The sequence below is a fragment of the Coturnix japonica genome, chromosome 11 (assembly GCF_054131305.1).
Source record: "Coturnix japonica strain WE chromosome 11, WE-NBRP24, whole genome shotgun sequence".
Taxonomy (NCBI): domain Eukaryota; kingdom Metazoa; phylum Chordata; class Aves; order Galliformes; family Phasianidae; genus Coturnix; species Coturnix japonica.
The window spans coordinates 12,576,259-12,596,667 of record NC_140673.1 but is presented as its reverse complement, the minus strand read 5'-3'; the positions used below and the strand labels follow the sequence as shown (position 1 = coordinate 12,596,667).

Sequence of the window (20,409 nt, the reverse complement as noted above, 5' to 3'; positions counted from 1 at the left end):
AATTGCAGAACCTATAGATATCAGTTCTGGCACCTACGGATATACATGGAACCTCAGGAAATTTGGAGAGATCAGATATTTGCATATGCCCACTCTTTTACTTCACCTCACCAACAAACACAGCCATATGCAATTCCACTAGTTTGAAGTGGGTTAAAACATAGGAAGAGACTACTAGTAGTTGGTTACAGACAGTCCTTCCCCCCTACCCTTTACCACACTACAAAGCCTTCTAGATTGTCTGGAAACAGGGAAAAAGTAACTGAGAACCTGGTTATCCTTAGTTATAACCATTCCTGAATAATTCATCCTCTCCCAGCATGGCCCTAAACATACTACATCTACAAGGATAAGTACACCTGTAATTGTCAGAATTAAGTCCAATGAACCAAATTCTCAAAGCTTTCACAGTGACACACAGAAGGATTGCATACATTAAAATTGGTCATAAGTTGTCTTACCTTCCCTCCATTCTTCCCCTTCCAAATAGTTTGAGTCAATATGCTCTCAAAAATACAGTGATATTAAACAGTGCAATATACTTACAGCCAGATACATAGCTGCATATATGCTTAGTGCTGCTTCTTTGGATGGGAATGTCTTTCTGGCTTTCATGATAAGGTCTGGGTTTCCAGTACAGGCATGTGCACTACTGATGAACTGTGTATACTGTTTACATCCAAGTGCTGTATAGTTGGGTTTACAAAGTGCAAGAAAATGTGGTGCAAGATTCCCTGTTACTACTTGTCCAGCATTTACAAAGATGTCCGTAGCAAACAGTCCAAACGCGTAAATTCCTAAAGAGGGAAACAAAGAGTTAAATTTCCTGACAATTTCAGTCCAGGACAACATATTACGATACTTATCACAGTAACAAATCAGCTCCCTTCATTTAAGAATGCAAACAGTCCTTAAACACATAGGGACAAGAACATACCCTAAAGACCCCTAATGATGTTGGAGATATCTTCCTATCTGATGGCAGAAGCAACACTGCAATATACCCACACGCTTGATTCTCTCTCCATCCTTCAGAGGAGTGCTCGTCTATCATGAAAAAGTCTGCTTTCCTGGTCTCCTAGCCATGCATGCCCATCTATCTGGGGCAGCTAGCCAAACATCCAGCTTTTGCCCATGTTCACTTAACAGAAATAACAGAGCCAAATTGTCCACCTTATAACCCTATTTGAAAGCCAGAGAAGTCAAGCATTGAATGGTGAAGTAACTTGAAAAGTCATTGCACATACTGGACAATCATCTTCCTTTCTCTCAGCTATAAGTAAGCTGACTGAATAATTTAATATTGCCATGCACAAGTTGTCTTTATCTGCCTGCTACTGGGCACACCTCTATGCACGGCATGTTAATCATTACATCAACAAAATGATCTCTATATTCAAGGAGCTACTTATACAAAAGCTTTTTTTTTTTTTTTTAAATCATATACATCAGCAAAACATTAAGTATGTGCATTTGTTCATAAGAATAGAAATGCATTTATCTGGTTAGTTGGGGGAAAAAAAAATATATATATATATATCCCTATAAGTCTTTCTATCTTTTTGGAAGCAAATTGGAAGAAAATTCAACCACAGCAACAACCCTGACTGGGAAGCCCAGGCAGCAGACATATTCAAATGCCACCTTAGCTAAAGGATTCCTGGATTGCGGAGGCAAATCAGTTTACCTTTCCCATAACTCTATAGCTAGCTGTGAATATAATGTAAGCTATGGAAGTTCCCAATTCATGTAGCACCATGAGGACGAGCACATGGATGGATGCATAGGACAGCAGTTGTGATACTACAGAAGCATGTGCATCTTTAAAGGTCTTTCTTCTTTTCTTTTTTTTTCTTTTCTTTTTTTTTTTTTTTTCTTTTTTCCCCCCAATGGTTTCTGGGATTCTGTCTGGTCAAGTGTCACACTAACACTGATTCATCATGAGTAGCACGACACTAATGAGCACTGGCTTGTGCCCAGCCCAGGTGCTAAGGATGGCCCTCTAGCAAGCCCTAAAGTGTGTGCAGACCCACAACAGGCAGCCACATCACTTCTGTGAGAGTAACAGGGAGTGACATCTCATCTGGTGTAACAGTGCAGAAGCTATACTCAACCCTGCCCTACCCATCACATTTTGGCTTCACTTCTGTGAGCAAGGAGAGACCACCAGGTGGGCTCTGGCCACACATTGTCCCTGTACAGATCAACAGGAGCAAGAGGAGCTCCTCAACATGACTGCCCATATACTCCAGCTCTATGCAGGGCAGTCTCCCACTCAGTGACTCCTGAACTCCCATGTGACAGTGAGCTATTGCACTGGCAGACAGCATCACGGCTGTGGCACAGGCACAGCATGCACAGACCCAGCTGCAGCCCTCCCTCCCCTGCATGGGGGGCACACGGGATGAGCTGCCCTGCAGCTTTGCTTCCCAGCTGCTGCCCTCAGATATAGCCAAGAGGGAGAAATACACAGCAGACAAATGGAGTCTGGCTGTGGCATCCCTGCACATATTAAAAAGCAGCATCTGTGAGTATTTAGCAGACATTCTGAGAGGTGGTTCTTTCCTCTCCAAAACGCATTTACAATGAAATAAGTAGAAAGCACAACATCTCAAATATAGTGAAGTCAGGGGAGGTGGGTTTTACAGCTGACCTCAGTGGATTTCATAGTTATCTATTATAGATTATAACACATGCTCTAGGCTAAGAAAGTATCTAAACTAGGCAGGCTTTCAAAACACACACTTATATCCCCCCAAAGTCTTCAGCTTTGGCTGCTGTATGTGTGCAAACCCAAAAGAGAACTGTTGACCACAGATTTGGTATAAAGATACTTCCCCCCTCCATTTCCCAGTAGTCAAGACCTGCTGGTTGTTTGGGTTTTTTTTTTTCCTCTCTTGCGATCCCAAGTTTTTCTGTTTTTAGTACTGTTTCTGCGAACAGATTTTTTTTCTTGTTTGTTTTAATCCAGACTTCCAAGACACTTAATTCACTGTCCAAAAGGAAAGAATTAATTGCACCCAACTTAGGGCTATACATGAAATATTGTATTGTTATCTGAATAGTTTATCCAAGTCAAACTTAAGACATATTTAACCACTTTCATCATTCAGAAAATGAAAACATTAATTTTGCTCATACCAAGGAATCTGATGGTTCTGCGCACCAGTGGATTTATATAACAACAGTCTCCAGTTAATATTGTTTTTTCTTGATTTTCAAAATCCTTTGTAGCTAACTGTAGACAAAACACTGCGGTTTCTCCAACGATAATCTTAGGGGGAGGAGAAAAAGGGGAGAGAAACGGTACATCAGATTACAGTAAATAAAATATACTAATATTACAGAGATAGCTATCTCATCTTAAGGAAACAAACCAAGCCAGAACAAAAAAACAACATAAGTGAACCAAGTTCTGTATGTTAATCTTCTTATGAGGTGAATAGGCCATTTGGCCCTCTTTATTTGCATTAAGATGGCTTGAAATCAACATAACATAGCCTAGTTTTCAGGATGAGGGGAAAAACAAAGAAAAGTATCACTTCAAGAGAAACAAACTGCATAACACACAAGATGGGAATGAAAGTAAGGGCCAGTCCTGGAAAATGCTCAGCACTTTCCCTCAGGGCTCTCCCCAACATTCAGTATTTCACAAGGGTGGACTCAAGATTCTGGGCCACAGAGGAAACATTCACAGCAGTGGTCCAACATACACTGAAGGAATGGTTTTCCAGCAAAGATCAGTTTGCAACATTTATTAAGTCTGACTTTAATTATTTTGTTTATAGCTCATTCAAATTACACTTAGGGAAAAATAAAAGGGCTCAAAAATAAGAAAACAAAAACGTAGATAGTGAACATAAAACATCCCCTCTAAGACCCGTATTTACCTGTAAAAGAAAATGTGACTCCTAATTTACTTATGGCAGTTATTCTATTCAGCCCTAATGCCAAATACAAACTGTATGTATTAAGTTAGTGATGTTGAAGCTTTACTGCAAGTAGAACACATAGGATTGAAAACTGCATAAAAGGGTCGCTGTATTTCAACTTTCATTCACTGCAGAACTTAAAGGAAAGGCATTTTCTCTCTTCTATATGAAAAGCAGCAAATATTGTTGATACATGAAGGTACACAACACTTGGATAATCAGGAGCAGCAACCATCAAATTACAGCCTTAACACTACACAAACTCAAGAAATACTGTTGTCAGAGAACCACCTAAGACTTTCTAAACTTTATAGTAAGAGGAAATTATAAACTTTATCATATGTTACTACAGATCTGAGTAGTCCTACACACAGCATTGTTTATAAAACAAAAAAACAAACAGTAAAACAGTTTAAAGAAACTTTGTCAACAAGAAGTATGCAATTAATGGTCTTACTTAGATACTATTAGGTCTATACAGATGACTTGCAGCTAATTTATGACATACAGAGGAAGGAAACGCTTCTCATAAATAATGTGGCCCAAATAAAAATAATTCTGCAGTTATGTGTATGAGGCAAAATTCAGTTTGTCAAAAAAACCACTCATCATCTATTATTTTAGACTGGACTCAGATCTCTGTGGCTTCTTTAGATGAAACAAATGGAAGCAGCTGATCTAACAAGAAACCACTTTACTATGATGAAAGAAAATTTTCAGTATACTGAAGTACAACACTGCCATCTGTAATTAAAACTCTCAGTATGCTTATGAAATGTAACTCAGTCTTGGATTCAAGTTCATCAAAATTGCGACAACAATAAGAAGTTAGCCCAATGACTCCTACAGGTCTCATGAAAAAAGCATCAAAACAAATAAAACTGATTCTAATGTTAAAAAACAAAACAAAACAAAAAAAAAACACGAAACAACAACAACAAAAAAAGAACAAAAACCAATTCTAATGCAATTCATAAGGATGAGAAACACCTAGGTTTTTCTGGTGAGTCACACTAACTCCTTCTTTCCTCTGGAATAATGAAAGATCCAGGGCTAGGTAACCTGAACATTCTGCATTTATCTGTTTTTGGTTTGGTTTTTGTTTTTGTTTTTTTTTTTCTTCCAAATCTAATAATTTCAGTAAAATTACTGCATATTTTAAGACTCAAGGAAAAAGCAGAATGCAGAATATATATGTGATTTATAAGGGCTGCTCCAAGTTAACATCTCCTATTTTATTATGTTGGTCCACAAAATCAGAGGCAGGAGCTGGTGAAATAGGATCAGAGATAGAATTTTCCCACTAATATTCTACTACATTTTGTTGTCATGTGACAGATGACAACAGAGGGATAGAGTTAGACAAAATGGAGTCTGATGTGGAAGTGTACATGAAGCAAAGGTGTGTCACTGAATTCCTCCATGCAGTAAAATATGGGACCCATCACCATTCATCTATGCTTGCTGAACATCTATAGAGATCAAACAGTAAATATGAGTACAGTGAAGCAGTGGGTGCTGTTTATCAGCAGTGGTAACAGTGATGTGAAAGATAAGCTGCATTCCAGATGGTCACACACAGCTGTCACACCATTAAATGAAGAGCATCTCAATCAGCTCATCTGGACAAATCAGAGGATTACAAGCAGGGAACTGTGTACAAAGCTGAATATCAGCCTCAAAGAGTTAGAAACAATGGTGGCAACATTGGAATATCACAAAGTTTGTGCCATGTTGGTCTCACAAATGCTTACAAAGTAGCAGAAAAAACACTGCATGCAAATTCGTCAGCACCTATTGAACCCATAAGAGGCTGAAGGTCACAGTTTCCTGGATTGCATCATTGCCAGTAACCAGACTAGGTGTCACCATGAGCTGGAGTTAAACTGGCAGTCTATGGAGTAGCAAATATGGACTCCCTATTAAAGTTTAAGATGCATCCCTCAGTGGGTAAAGTGATGTGCACTGCCTTTTGGAAAAGGGTGATCTGTCTGGATTTCTTGGATTCCAGACAAACCATTAACTCTGCTACACTGCAACACTGACTAAGCTGAAGGCTCAACATTCCAGAGTCAGGCCAGAGAAGAAGACAACTCATCCCTTGTGACATAACGCCAGGCCCCATACCAGACTGAAGCATATGGAGTACATCATCAATCACTGATAGACTGTCTTACTATACCCACTGTATAGTCTCAAATTGGCACCTTCTGACTTCCCTCTGGTTGGACTGATAAAAGATGGACTGCGTGGGAAACATTTTCCTAGCAACAATGCTGCCACAGGAGCTGCAAAACAGTGTCACCTCTGCTGGTGCAGATAAGGAAATGGTAATGACTATGTTGAAAAATGTTGGTTTTTTTTTTTTTTTTTTTTTAGCTGAGAATTTGCTCTATTAAACACTGTTTTGGGGCTCTTTGCATCTGTTGTATTTGCTGTGGAAATAAACAGGAGGCATTAATTTTGGAATGACCTACATACAACACTCAATCTCTTGCAAGAACATTAACAGAAAATACTCCAGAAAGCTGAACTATCCAGCTTTGGGCAGAGTCTCTGAACCTGATGATCACAAACAAAGGCTCTTCTTCTTTCTGGCTTCCAGGGAAGCTGGGATAGGAAACAAGACAGCTGCTCATTCAGTTATACAAAACGAGACCATCACTTCCAACACCTTGTCTTCATCAGTTGCATCTGGGCTCTTGATGCTAGCATCCATTTCTAGTTGCTACACTCCTCACTTTTGACAATGACCTGCTTAAGAAAACCCACTGCTCCAAAAATAGCAGGGAGCAGCATCCACATTCTCAGCTGAATGAAAATGCTCTTTGAGTAGGTACACAGGTGCAAGGGTCAGAACAATGAAAAATTCAGCAGTGACTAAATATTTGATATAGTGCGCCTAGTGCTCTATCCTCAGAAGTAATGTGAGTGGGATATGCCACTGAGCACGATGGGCATTTATCTTTATGCTTCTGTGGCTTTCCTTTGATAGAATCCTTCTGGAATTTGGCAATAAATACAGATTCTGTGCTTTCTTGTACTCAGAAAAGCAGTTCTCCCTTCCTCCATCCTTCCGCACAAGTGCTGCTCATCTCAGTAATCAGCCTAATGATATTTCAGTAATGGAAGGAAAATCTTCAGCCTCAGTAGGTCCAAGGGGACCTTTCTCCTTCTCTCTGGCACTACTTTTCTCTACAGCAGAAAGAAAACAAACGGCTCTCTCCTTTTTGCATTTTACTATGACTTGTATGCCTGGCATATTTCAGGAGGGAATAATTTCTGTATCCTCTCTATTGCAGAGACCAGCACCGTCCCTTTCACTCCATGTGAGAGTCACAGGTCAACAAATGGCATCTAAGGCAACAGAATTACCTGTGCATTTCTTCATTAAGCCTTTCCTCTAAAGAGCAATGATACAAAATGCAGTACAGGATATGTACCAAAACAGGCTGCCCAAAGATCTGCTACACAGATGCTTTTCTGTGCACCTACTCTAGGTAACCTGCTTTAGCAGGTGATTGGACTAGATGACCTCCAGGGGGTCCCTTCCAACCCCTACGATTCTGTATACATGTTTATCTACACAGTTTTCCTAGTTCTTAGATAAAATTGCAGTGTACACGGCTGTTACAAAAAACAACAACCACCAAACAAACAAAAAAAAAAAAACACAACAAAACATCATGACAAGAAGGACCAATCAACAGGTGCTGGTCTAAATGCTGACAGGCAGAGGCCATGTCCCAGTCCCACTGCAGCTTCCCTGCATGCATGCATGTAGAGAACACCCTTAGACTCAGTTCACAGTATTGAAGAGTAATAAAAAGAATACAAATCATCCTAGATGAAGATATTTAAAATTAATATATGCTTCATTACTAGCATTCAGATTATCCTTTCTTTTTATGGAAGTGTGGAAAATAAGAACTAAGCAGAGACAAAACAGAAAATCTAAATCACAGGAAAAGTTCTCCTAATCATCTCCATGGCAATCATACCCATTCTGTGACGTGCCAACCCTTTCAACTGACAAGAATTCAGTTTGGAAGGAGTGAGAACTGAGATCTAAAATTAATACTTCTTTTACCTCTGGCTCCTGATTAACCTAATAGCTGATTTATTTCTGTGATGGTTTTGGACTAGCAGTATCTGTCTCTTTTTTTGTTTATTGCATAAGATGCTTGCAGCATTCAGCACACATTTCTACACTGATTTCTTCCTCCCAAATACATTCATATTTTTTTCTGTATTAGTCATTTTTTTAATGCAGACAAACCGTTCCCAGTTTTAGCACTGCATGTCAATTAAAAATCTGATTTCTCTTTCCAAAAATCATCCTTCCAGTATAGTCTTAACTTGGTTCTTCACATCCTGAGCTTTCTCAACTTGAAATGTTAAACCGGACTCATTCCAAATATTAGAGCTACAGCAGCTCTGATCTTGTTGATTTTCCACTAAACTGACTCCATAAAAACCTTTCCCATGTCACAAGTTGTTTATAACAGCCTCTACCTACGTAAATTAATGACATTAAATCAACACCAAGGAGTTACTAATGAGGTTTATTTTATGGACTACCCTCTCACATATGGCATAACTTTCTATAAAACCGCAGGATTCAAATTAAGATTAAACACGCATTTGATGACAAGATATTTGAGGGCACATTAAGTTACTTAAACAAAGAAAGCCTGAAACAAGGTTGATAATAGTGACCACTTATAACTGTGATTAGAAAAGAAATTTATGTGTACATATTCATTGGCATTTCCTGCTAACATCTGCTTTAGAATCTACAATAATTCATCAAATATTTAATGCAGGCCAAGAAATGTGGTAGAATACACAGTTCACATTCTGCCAGCTCTCAGGGTTACACTGTAGCTACAGCAACCACTCAGATAAGATGAATAATGCTGAAAAGCAGTTATTGCATTAGAAAGACTACTAAATATTCATCCATGTTTTGATGTGTTTGAGTTGAGAACTGTTGACAATATTGAATGCACTAATTTAACTTCTCACTTCCTTTTTTTCATGCATTGTATTTCACTCATTTAGGAAAGACTCAGTCCCCAACCAAGGCTTCTGTGAGACCATCTGCAAGAAATAACACGACAAGGGTTTCTCTCCATATTGAGAATGGGCATCTCACTCAGCCCACAGACCCTCTCTTTGATCTAAAACAAACTTCCCCACACCACCTTCACAGGCAGAAGGGAAGTTGGAAATACAAACCAAAATGTTAGCAGTTATATCTGGATCTATACACAAATTGTTATTATTTAAGTTGCATGGTCTCCATTAATTTCACTTATGAGTTTTCCACTTTAAAAAGTGTAGTAGGTTTCTTCTAAAAATACAACTTTGATAGGGTTTCTTGTTCCTGTTTATTATCCTTTCTTACCATTTAGTAATATATCACAGTGCATAGTGGTCTCTAGAATTTGGAAAAAATCAAGCCACGTAAAACCTTGATCTTCAGTGATGCTACAGATAAGCTCCACTCCCTGTTCTAAGCCAAAATTCCTGTGTGACTTGACAGCCCTGGCAAGAAAAAACAGCAACAGTATTTCTAGCAGTAGCAATTTCAAGTTAATTATGCAGAGCTTTCCCTCGAGGCCATTTTCTTTGTGTTTTTCTTGTTCTCGTTTCTTCTTGCTTCCTTAAACTGACAGCAAATGCCTGGGTTGGTTTCCACAGGAGCACATTTTCTGCAGTAAAAAATGACCAGTACTTTCAAAGAAAATGAAATAATAAATCTTATCTAAGTCTGCCTGCTACTGATTAAATACAAAACATCCCTCTTGCATTTAGCATGACCATATAGTACCATATTGCATAGCAATTTCTGCAGACCTAGGGAAAAGATGTGGGGAAAAAAAAACTGCTTTTATAGAAAAAAGATGATGGGGGAACAGGAATTCTTTTTATCCTTTTTCCAGTAAACTTTGTTTTAAAACAATGTGCCCTTCATTGTTTTTTATTATTTTTTTTTTAAAGAAGATTAAAATCAGAATTTTAATATTGTCAGTAAGTCTATTGGTCCAATAACTGGAAAGCTTCAAGATAAGCCTGGGAGCATGCAACCACTGAGACATCACCACCTTCTTCACTCACTTCTCACTGTCTCTCTTTATTCATTATTTTACTGTGTAACAGAAAAAAAAAATGGAATATGTAACTATATTGTCTCTAAAGCTTCCCTTTTTTCCCTTTTTAATTTTTCCCTAACTGAGCAATTGATCGTACTTAAATCTTTTCTCCTCTAGAGTATGCATGTGTCATCTGGCAGGCAGGGCCTGCATGTCAGCACCATCACCAGCACTGGAATCATACAGCACCGTGCAAAGCTTGGTTACGTAAGAGATAATTCTGAGAAACAGTCACCAGAACACTGCTGAGAGAATGGCCTTGTGCCACCGTATAGAAGGCCCAAAGCTGAGCCAGCTGCAACAGCTTGGTCATGGTGGGGATGCTGCAGTGAGGAAAGCAAGTGACACCAGGAGAGCACCAGCACTGCCTGCATCCCCTGCTCTCATCTGAGTGCCTTCTGGCACTGGGACATATACAGTGCCCAGTTGCTCTCTTCCTGCAGTTCTCAAGAGGACAGGACATGGCCAGGAACATGGCAGTTGGAGAGCCAACTGTCTGGCTCCAAAACTAACTTACCACTGACATGCTTACACATTACTCAGACAAAGTTCCTTGAAGAACGTGTTCAAAATGGTACCTGATAACAGACTTAGGTGAGAATTGTTCTCTTCCCACGTGACACAGCTTTTCTATTCAAAAATAAATAACATCCAGAAAAGCAAGGATAGTTTAGAGAAAATCATCCACATCTAAAATTTTGATCTGAAAACATTGATGGGGAAAGGAAAGAATACATTCAAAACTGCCTTCTAAAAAGAAGTAGAGCAAGTAACCAATTGACATTCCAAAAAGTACAGTAATTTCAGGCTGAAATACTTCAAATAAAGTTAATTTATTATCTTCTTTTTGGAAAAAACCAAACAAACAACAAAAACAAAAAACAAAAACAAAAAACAAAACAAAAAAAACAACCCTGAAGGAGCTATCATCCAAACTTTCCAAGCTCCATACTTCCTTCAAGTGACACAGTCAGGAAAAAGAGTTTTAATCTGATCAAAGAGCAATTAATTTCAGTTTCTGAATCTACAAGTGGTTGCTAGTAGATGTCCTGAACCTGGCTGCAGAAATAATATCTTCTATTCAATCTTAAGTGAAATATGAAAGAAAAAAAAATGTAGCTCCTTATGGCACACTCTTGGTAAACCCCTCTCACTGTCTTGGCTATCCAAAAATACAAACCTTTCAATTTTTTTCATCTTGAAAGAACTGTGTTTCTTGATCCATCCTTGCATGTTGAGAACACTATTACAAGGTGATCACAGTACTAGATGGCAACAACACCCACATCAATGATAATTTCCAGCAACTATGTTACTACTTGATTTAAAGCCTAGGTGGTCTACACAACTCTGTTCTATTCAGGATGAACATCCCATGCAAAATTCAACATAAATGCTCTTTCATCTCTGTTTGAATGAAAACTGATCACGTAAAAGGCATCTCTTAAAGATTCTGGTCACAGACTAGTGGTTTTACAGTCAGTATGTGATTAGAGCCAACTGTTCTCAGAGGCTCGGAGGAAGGAGACCATCTGAATTTTCTCACTGCCTTACTTCTACTCAAGGCCAACTACACTATACAGAAATTATTCCTGAGATCAGTTGAAGGAAATCCACTTTCACTGAAATGGCATGGTCATCAAGCAACTGAAACCGAAGGACCAACTACCCTATCAACATAAGCACTCTGGTGTTTTAATATACCTACGAAGCAAACAGGCTGCTCATACAAATAATTACTGTAGGATTCCATAAGAATTGTATTCTGGCTTACTGTGACAAAATACACATCTTCAAGACATATATCAATAACAGTTCTTCTTTGTTATTATCCATTAATATTTGACCTACAATGATAAATTTATGTACATTAAAAAATTTTATGTGTCTTTTTCAATTAAAATTTATCTTCACAATCAAATTGCTTTGAAAGCATGACTAGCTCCACTTTTGTTATAACAGCCTCTGTCATAATCTTAAGGATATAACAATTGCCAACCAAAAACATAAAGGCCATTACCTTTCTGCAGTTGAAATCAAGGGTAAAACCCCCACTAAATTTAATAGGATTAGTTGTGAAAACCTATGGCACTGTAGATAAAAAAACAATATATCAAAACAGGAGATATATTTTAGCTATAAATTACATAACAAGAAGATAATAGAAAAAAACCCTGTAATTTCTACAAAGAGGTGGCACTACCTGTTTTGGAAATAGGTATTTTAAATCAGATAAGTTAGAAAAGTCCAGAATTGTAGTGCTCACACATAAGCATTTAATCTGAAAACAACTTTTCTTTAAAAAAAGTCTTCACACAGTGAGCAATGACAGCAAGAGATCCAGATGTCATAAAAATAAATTAAAAACACTTGAAAAATTATTGTATGCAAAAACTTTGATCTACAACTACAAGAACTTTATCCTGAGTTGTCTCATTTCAGTTGTACAAAATACTCAGTTTTAAAACAGCATTAAAAATATTGAGTAGAAAACTCACACTTCTAGTGCCCAAGAAAGCAGGAAAAAAAGAAAAAACGAAAGAAAAAAAAGAAAACCCAGAAAAAAAAAAAAACAAACCAAATAAACACAAAATAACACCATCAAACCAACACAAATGAACAAATGAAAGCTTTCATAGGAAAGGGGACTACAACTTGTATGGATAATTCTGCCATGGAATCTAAATGAATGGAACCATTCCACATCTGACTTCCACCAGACCCACAGTGTAATTCCAGGAGTAGTCACTAGAGATGCTGAGCAATGAGAAAGGATCAGAAAGTAAAGGAGATAAGACCCTCACCCAGGTGTTCCCCTAACAGCTGATAAGCACAGGTCGTAAGTGCTGTTCATTCACCTGCCTCTCTGTTCTCAGTCTTGAGAGCTGCAATTTGACAGCATGCAATTATTTCTCTTTAATAATGTTATTGTAATAAATGAATATGCTCAAGTGATGTTTATTAGAAACAGAATCTTAATGAAGGCATAGAAGTGAGAGCAGAGAGTTCTTTGATTTTCAGAGGTTTTAATGATTACTTAAATCTCCTTGCAAAAATGCAATTGGCAAGGAATTAGCCAGTAAGCTTTTTTTAAAAGCACGTCCCATTGCTCTTTACTTGATACATATGCATGCAAATGCAACATCTCAATAATGATTCTGTACATACCACAGATCAAATATGGGGCATTTACTTTAGGGTTTTGTGCAAATATGACTTACATCGCTCTCGTCACTCTTTCAACTCTGCAACCCCATGTCTATTTTAGCGCTCCTGCCACAAATCCAGATGGCTGCAGATGTGCAGCTGGCAACACTATGTTGTCTAACCCTGTTCAGGAGTTTACACAATGCAGTGCTTGAATTAAGAGGAAGTCCCAAGTGCCCTCATTAGCACAGCAGCCAATGAGCTGAAACAGAAGCAGCAAGAGTGGGAAATTTCGGCAAAAAAATTCCTAGTACAGGAAATGCCTACAAAACAGAGGGGAGATTGTATACTTTGCTGTGAAGACAGCAGAGCATAAAAACGGCTCTTTTAGACAGGCTATGGTACTCTGAAAACTAATTGCAAAATCTCTAAGCCAAAAAAAATCCCAGCTACTCTTCTCCAACATGTGCCTCTATTTCCTTCCACTCATATAATCATGAATGTTGGTTTACCTCAGCAAAGATCGCCTCCTTTGCACAATAAGCCAACAAGTTGCTGTCTTTATCAAACAATTTCAAAAAAGCTCAACTGGTGAGAGATGTGTTTGAAGGCTGAATTAATCTATTTCACAGTTTAAGATCTCATGAAGTTTTCACACTGACTGTCCTAAGGGTAGACTTTATAGGACTTGGCATTTGAACTTATCTGTGAAGACAATAAATGAGCATTTGATAAAATACGTAATTGTTACATAAATGTATTTACATATATTCTGTTTCTAATCAGGGTTGGATGTAATCTTTCATTACTTGAGCAATTTAAGCTCAAAGTGTGATGTGCTAAAAGGGGCTTTTACACACCCAGCGATACACTAACCTTCTTAGGTATTCTGGTGTGGTGAACTAATTTCTTCAGGCTTCTCCATTATTGACATTCAAGGTTAAAAATAACTTGTAAATTAAATTGTAAATACAAATTAACCATCTAAACCTGATTGTTTCTGGTTGCACATTATACATACAAATGTATGTAAATATATCAAGGCTTTGAGTTTGTTTTGGTTTTGCCATTGTTCTTTGTCTTTTAGCATTTTTTTTTTTAAAGAAGTAGTCTCTGCTTTATGATTTCTTCCACTGTAGAAGTCACGCAGACATCATGATTCAATTCAGAAACAAAAGGAATTCCTAGTAAAACAGAAATACTGACTCTATAAACTGTTCAATAAAAAGGTGTTATCAGCACTACACTTATTCATATATGTCACTCCTTTCAGGAAAGCCCTTCTGTTCGAGGCAGCACTGAGTCACATGATGAAATCCCACCAATGCTAAGATAGTTAATTAACAAATACTACAATACTTTCTACACAGAAATCTTGAAGCCCAGTTTCATAGTTAACACTTCAGACCCAGGTAGTAAGGGCTAAAGATACATCTTGCTTGGGTGCCCAGACCCTTTCATCAAAGCAAAGCCTGACACAGTTTACAGCCTGCTCTGTACATTCATTCTGCCAGCTGCAAACATCCATGAACTACTCGCATGCAAGGTCAGCCCGCCTACAAATCACATCTGCCTTTGCTAAATATTCTAGAAGAGTCCCCATGAGTCATCCAAGTGCTGATGCAAGCCCAGCATAAGCATTTGGCACTGAGGGCCCCAGCACACAGGATGTCCCCTTCATTGCCACTTGTGTATCTATGGCATAGTGCAGCACAAACCCCTGCCACTTCCCTGAGCCCCTCAGGCACTCGGGCTTAGACCTGTGGGATGCTCAGCAGCCACAGCCTTAGAGCAGCCTCAGCAGAGCATGAGGGCACCCTGACACCTCTGAGAGCAGAAAACCACAATGCAGGCATGCCCTGGACACCAAGTTCCACTTATGTAAACATGATCAAATTGCTGGTGCACACTAAAACTTGTGCATGCCCACATGCTGCTCTGCATAGAGACAAACTGTGAGCAGGGAGGGCAGACAGCAGGCAGCAGCAGGCCTACCATACAGGAGCACAGCTGTGAGCAGAACTGTGCTAACAGGCAGCCTGTGCACCCACACCACAACATCCAACAAGGTAGCTTGTATTGGCTGGCCTTAATTAAAGCTGACCAAGCTAAAATCCTTCATCTCATCCTCCCCACAGGCTGTAGGTAGGTATGTGGTTGGTCACTGCAGCTCAGCTGACTCATAATTAATAAATCTTTAAGCAGAATTAATTCAGTCACGTCTGAGCACTAAATTTGTATGGACATGTCACATGAATCAATTTTACTACTCAAAATAACCACACAGTGAAGCTGAGTTCCACTTTGACTCTAATTCTTAATTTACAAAGAAACAAAGTGACAAAAGAAAATTCTCATGACATCATTCACAGACTGAATGACAATTAATGACTCAGATTCCTTCTAGAGACAACAGGAAAAGTTCCAGCCTAAAACAACAGGTGTTTTAAAATGTTTTGTAGAGAAAGAAAAAAGAATCAGAACAGCAGGACACCTGGGCTGGCTTTTTCTTTTATACATATATATAAATCATTATTTTTTAATTATTTGTTTTCAAGTCCTTAACCCTCTGTGCGTAAGAGGCAACAAGTAATATTTACAGAGAGGAAAAAATGCTATTCATAAAGAAAACCCTTTGAACATATAACTGATTGATCATGAATGCAAATATATAAGTTATTAATGAATCACCGTATTATAGTTGTATATGAGTAATTAGAACATTAAAATGCATGCAAAATTGCAAGTAACAGTGTACGCTGTCCAAAACAGCAAGCAGGAGTGGAATTCACAGCTTACTGCTTTTACTAGAGTTTAACAAGAGGGGGGTTTGTTTTCTTTTTTAGATTTATGGTGCCTCCTACCCAGGAAATATAATTCAGAATCAAGATCCAATTTCAAAGAAGTACTGAACAAATTTTGAATTACTAGTAGATTTAAATTTATATAAACTAATATATCCAGAAGTTTTTTCTACTGCAGATTTGTTATTGCTTTACACTGCATATAATTAACATTGGTTGCTCCAAAAGCAATGCTTCCCATTTCTCTATGGAAAATACAACAGATATAAAGAGCAAAATAACACTGTTCAATAAAGCAAATTCTCAGCTACGAGGCACTGTTTTTCAACATAGTCACTAGCATAAACTATGTGTTTTTGCCAGCCTGCATACTGCATTTGTACATATCTTCACTAGTGGAGGTAAACCACTATTGCCACAGCCAAAACGCACCCCTAACTGCCTCACTGGGCTCACATCTGCCTCACTTTGGTAACCATACATGTTCAGCAAGCATCAGTGAATGTCAGTGGATGTCATTTTTCCTTCATGGAGGAATACAGTGACACACCTTTGCTTCATACACACTTCCATGAGCCAAACGCCCTTTGTCAGACTGCCCCTGTGCTGCCGTCTGTCGCACAGCCACAAAATGTAACAGTATCTTGGTGAGAAGGTTCAACCTTTACTGCCATACCCACATCCACCTCCAACATGACAGGCCAACATAGCAAAATAGGAGGCATTACTTTCAAGGTGGACATTGCATATAAACACCTGCAGGTGAGGTGAAGCAATATGAACAAAACCAGGCTTCTCATCAGAAGTAAAAAGTATCAGAACTTTTGCCTCCCTATTCCTATGCCAGATTTTCTGTACTATAAAACAAGCATTAAGACTAGTTTGTTCACACAGGATATTCATCATTAGAACACCATGTCCCAGGTTGTTTTCTGAATACTGGAGATGTGGTATATCCACCACAGCTAGGCTCTTTGTTTATAATCTATGAGGCATTGCACTTTAGCTAAGTAAGACCCATTTATGATGTAAGCAAGGCCACCAAGCATTTCAGTGTATCTGAGAGAAGCTACAAGAACACACTAAAGATTTTTAAACATCACAGTGCTTAAGGCTGAAAACCACTGCTAAAGCTACTTAAATTTCTACTTTGGTGGTCTGTTATTTTGCATCATATGGACACACATCTCAATTCTGTACAATGTATAATGGCCATGAATTGCTTGATGTAGCAACTGATTATTACTTGCAGCCTACCATTTCAGATTACAAACTCTGCATACAAATTCCCTAATCGTATGGTGCAGGATCAGTTGGATTAACAATTTCTCACTTACATATAAGTGCATCATTTATAGGACAAGCAGGCATTCAGCCGCTGCAAAAAGCACCCTGTCTGCCTTGCTCACATCTGCTTGCCACTTTCCATCCAGAGAGCCCATCAAGGGATGAAGCATATGGCCTCAATATGGATCGTGTTTGTAAGTGGTGTGCCTAGCAAGCACAGCACAAATTATAAATTCAATTGGAAGTACAAACATGACTTACTGGCATCATTCATGTAACCCATCACAGCATACGAGGAACACAGCTAAAGAAGAACTGCAACAAAACCCACAATGGTTCTGAATCTTTTTGTGTCTCCTAATTACAGCTCAGTTGGATTAGAGGTTTTACTCTTTGGATAAAAGCAGCATCAGACTATCAAACCATGTATGTGTCTTGCTAAGTGCCCCAGAAGGCCAGTACTGACATCTGGTACACAAGGTTACTGCAAACCTTAAATGTGTGATGTAATTTTTGTTCTTAAATAAAGTTGCAATGCAATTACCCCTTCACAAAGGAAGAAGATAATATAAATAGCCCCTTTGCTTCAACATCTTCTGCCTTTGTGCAACATTGCCCTCTGCCAAAAAAACAAAACAAAAACACTCAACAACAAAAAATAAACAGCTTCACTTTCTGAAGGGAGAAAAGAGTGAGACTAGAGGAATGGAGGAAGAAAAGTATCAAAGAAAAGAAGTTGCACCTGTGCATGCAGGTTGAGTGGAGAGTTATGAAGACAGAGAGCAAAAGGCCCCTCCAGGAACAACTAAATCACAAAGGATTCTGGCAATTGCTTCTTCTAAACAGCTGTCTGTCAAATGTGCCAGCAAGAGAAGGGCACACAAATAAGCTCTCAAAGATATTCCAGGACTGTTGGAACACTTCATACAGCAATAGGTAGAAGACAGTTCCTAATACAACTAAAAATATATCCATTTGTTTTCAGAGGTTAAATTTGATCTACTAATAATCTCCAGCTGCCTTAGCATTACCATTTTTAAGACAGAACACAGAGACACTCAGACACCTGGATATTGGAGCCCAGTACCTAGCAAAGGAACTCAATGCTCTGGAGAAGAGTGCTGAGTGCTTTCCTGGTAGTTCCTTATGTTTGCCTTAGAAAACGTGTATGAAAACTAACATTTGAACACCTCACTATGCATTCTTAGATTATTATTACTTTTTTTCTTTTTCTTTTTCTTTTTTTTTTTTTTTTTGCCCCTTTACACAGAGCTGCTGACAATTGTGCATGCCTGCATTATTCATTAAGTTTTCCTGATGTAGTTCCAGCAGAAGTGACAAAACAGCTCAGTCTCCTTCAGGATGCATTGAAGTCACTTCTACTTGAAGAAGCAGAACAGGAGAGAAGCCTTTTATTCTGCCCTTGTGCTCTGTTGGTTGGGTTTGTTCTTTTTTCCTAGCAGTATTAAAGTGTCCACAGAAGCAAATGCAACTCAGCATCAGCCAAAAAGCAAGGGGGAGTTAAGGAAAAAAACAAAACAAAACAAAAAAGAGCCCAAAATAGATGGAGGAAACATTTGTGAAGGCGATGCTTTCTTCTGACTGAGGCCAGGAATGAAAAGCAATTGAAGTTCTCAGGTGTGAGGGGAATTCATAGTTTCCTGGCACAACAAATTCCCAAAACATTCATTTTTCAGAACTTTCAAGTTGCTTTTTTCCTGAAGTTGTAAGAGATAACAGAGTACTTTCATGTCCTAGAAAAGGATCACAAGCCAGCACCCCTTTTTCATGTGCAGCACTAAGTTATATCAGAATAGAATCATTTCAGAGCCAACTACAGTTTAACTAAGGCTACTCTGACAAGAACATTTTGAAAACTCAGTCTGACAAAATCAGCTCAGCCCTGGTATCACACTACGTGGAACTGTAGGTGCAAGAAGGAAAATAGGAACTAGCAGGTTCAAAAGGAAGGGAGACAGGAGCATGCCCAACCACATTAGCTCTATGTGCTGGAAACAAGCAGCACATCCCCTTCAGGTCTTTGCTCATCCTTCACATATTCCTGACCCACCTGGGACTGGAACTACTGAGAGATCAGCAAAGACACTAGAGATAAGAAACTTCTGACATTTCCGCTGAGCCAAAGGTGGCTCCTTTCTCTCTTTATTCCCTGTTACCTTATTGTTTCTTACAGAATCAGGATACAGTATATCCCATAGGTGAACAACATTTCTTTTTTCCCTTCTCAGTCAAAACAAAACAGGTTTCAACATTCCTCAAAATTCAGTCATAAGAAAGTTACCAGCCAAACCTAATCTGAAGGCCAGAACATCTGTTTGTTGTTGTTTTTATACCAATCCCCTGCCTGAAATACATCAATTTAAACATTCACCTGATAAACTAAAAAAAAAAGTACAACACTATGTCTAAACTGAAGATATTGTTTTCAATGACGCTATTAAGAGGATTATGCTAAAGCAAATCAGCCTTTAATTGGTTTATAAAGAACACATAAGTATCTAGGCAAATAAAAGTATATTTTTTGAGTACTATAATCACCTGCTTGTTACTTGGAAATAAAAACAAACAACATTAGCATAATAAATCTGCTTACACATCCTAATAAAAATGTGTCATTATCTCCTCCTGGCTTTGTAAAACAGTTAACATACATCATGAGTCCAATACACAGAATTTTACACCAGATGTTAGATGATTTTTTTTTTTTTTAATTATTTCAGTGATGCATATTAGTGTTTGGACTCACTGCAAGAGTCCTTGAGCATGGTTAATGGTATCATAGAGAGGTCAAAATTACTCAGATCTACCAGAAAGAAGCAGTGCAGAACTGATCGCTCTCTATATTCTGAGAAGAGTTTTACAAATCATTTCTATCTGGAAGCTGAAGGATTAGCCTGACGTAAATTTCCCAAGCTACATCTGTCATAAGAAGACTAAAAAAAGCAACCAGCCCACTGAGCAAGAACTGGCACTTTGGGAAATGGCTCAAATAGCACAGAGCTCTCAACTAACACATCTACACTCATTGCATATTTGAGTAGACTCAAATCAAGAGCACAC

General features: G+C 38.4%; 1 protein-coding gene across 3 annotated transcripts in view; it reads right to left on the bottom strand.

Annotated features, from left to right (window-relative positions):
- Positions 1-20,409, bottom strand: part of PLPPR5 (phospholipid phosphatase related 5) — a 302,682-nt gene that overhangs the window by 117,691 nt on the left and 164,582 nt on the right. For 2 of the 3 annotated variants that reach the window (XM_085511237.1, XM_015870095.3), the window contains 2 exons: positions 3,142-3,274; positions 547-797 (listed from right to left, as the gene is read on the bottom strand). The exons of the other annotated variant lie outside the window; for it this stretch is intronic. In XM_085511237.1, coding sequence (XP_085367363.1) covers positions 547-797; positions 3,142-3,274 — 384 coding nt within the window. The remainder of the gene's footprint in view (positions 1-546; positions 798-3,141; positions 3,275-20,409) is intronic. 3 annotated transcript variants of the gene reach the window in all.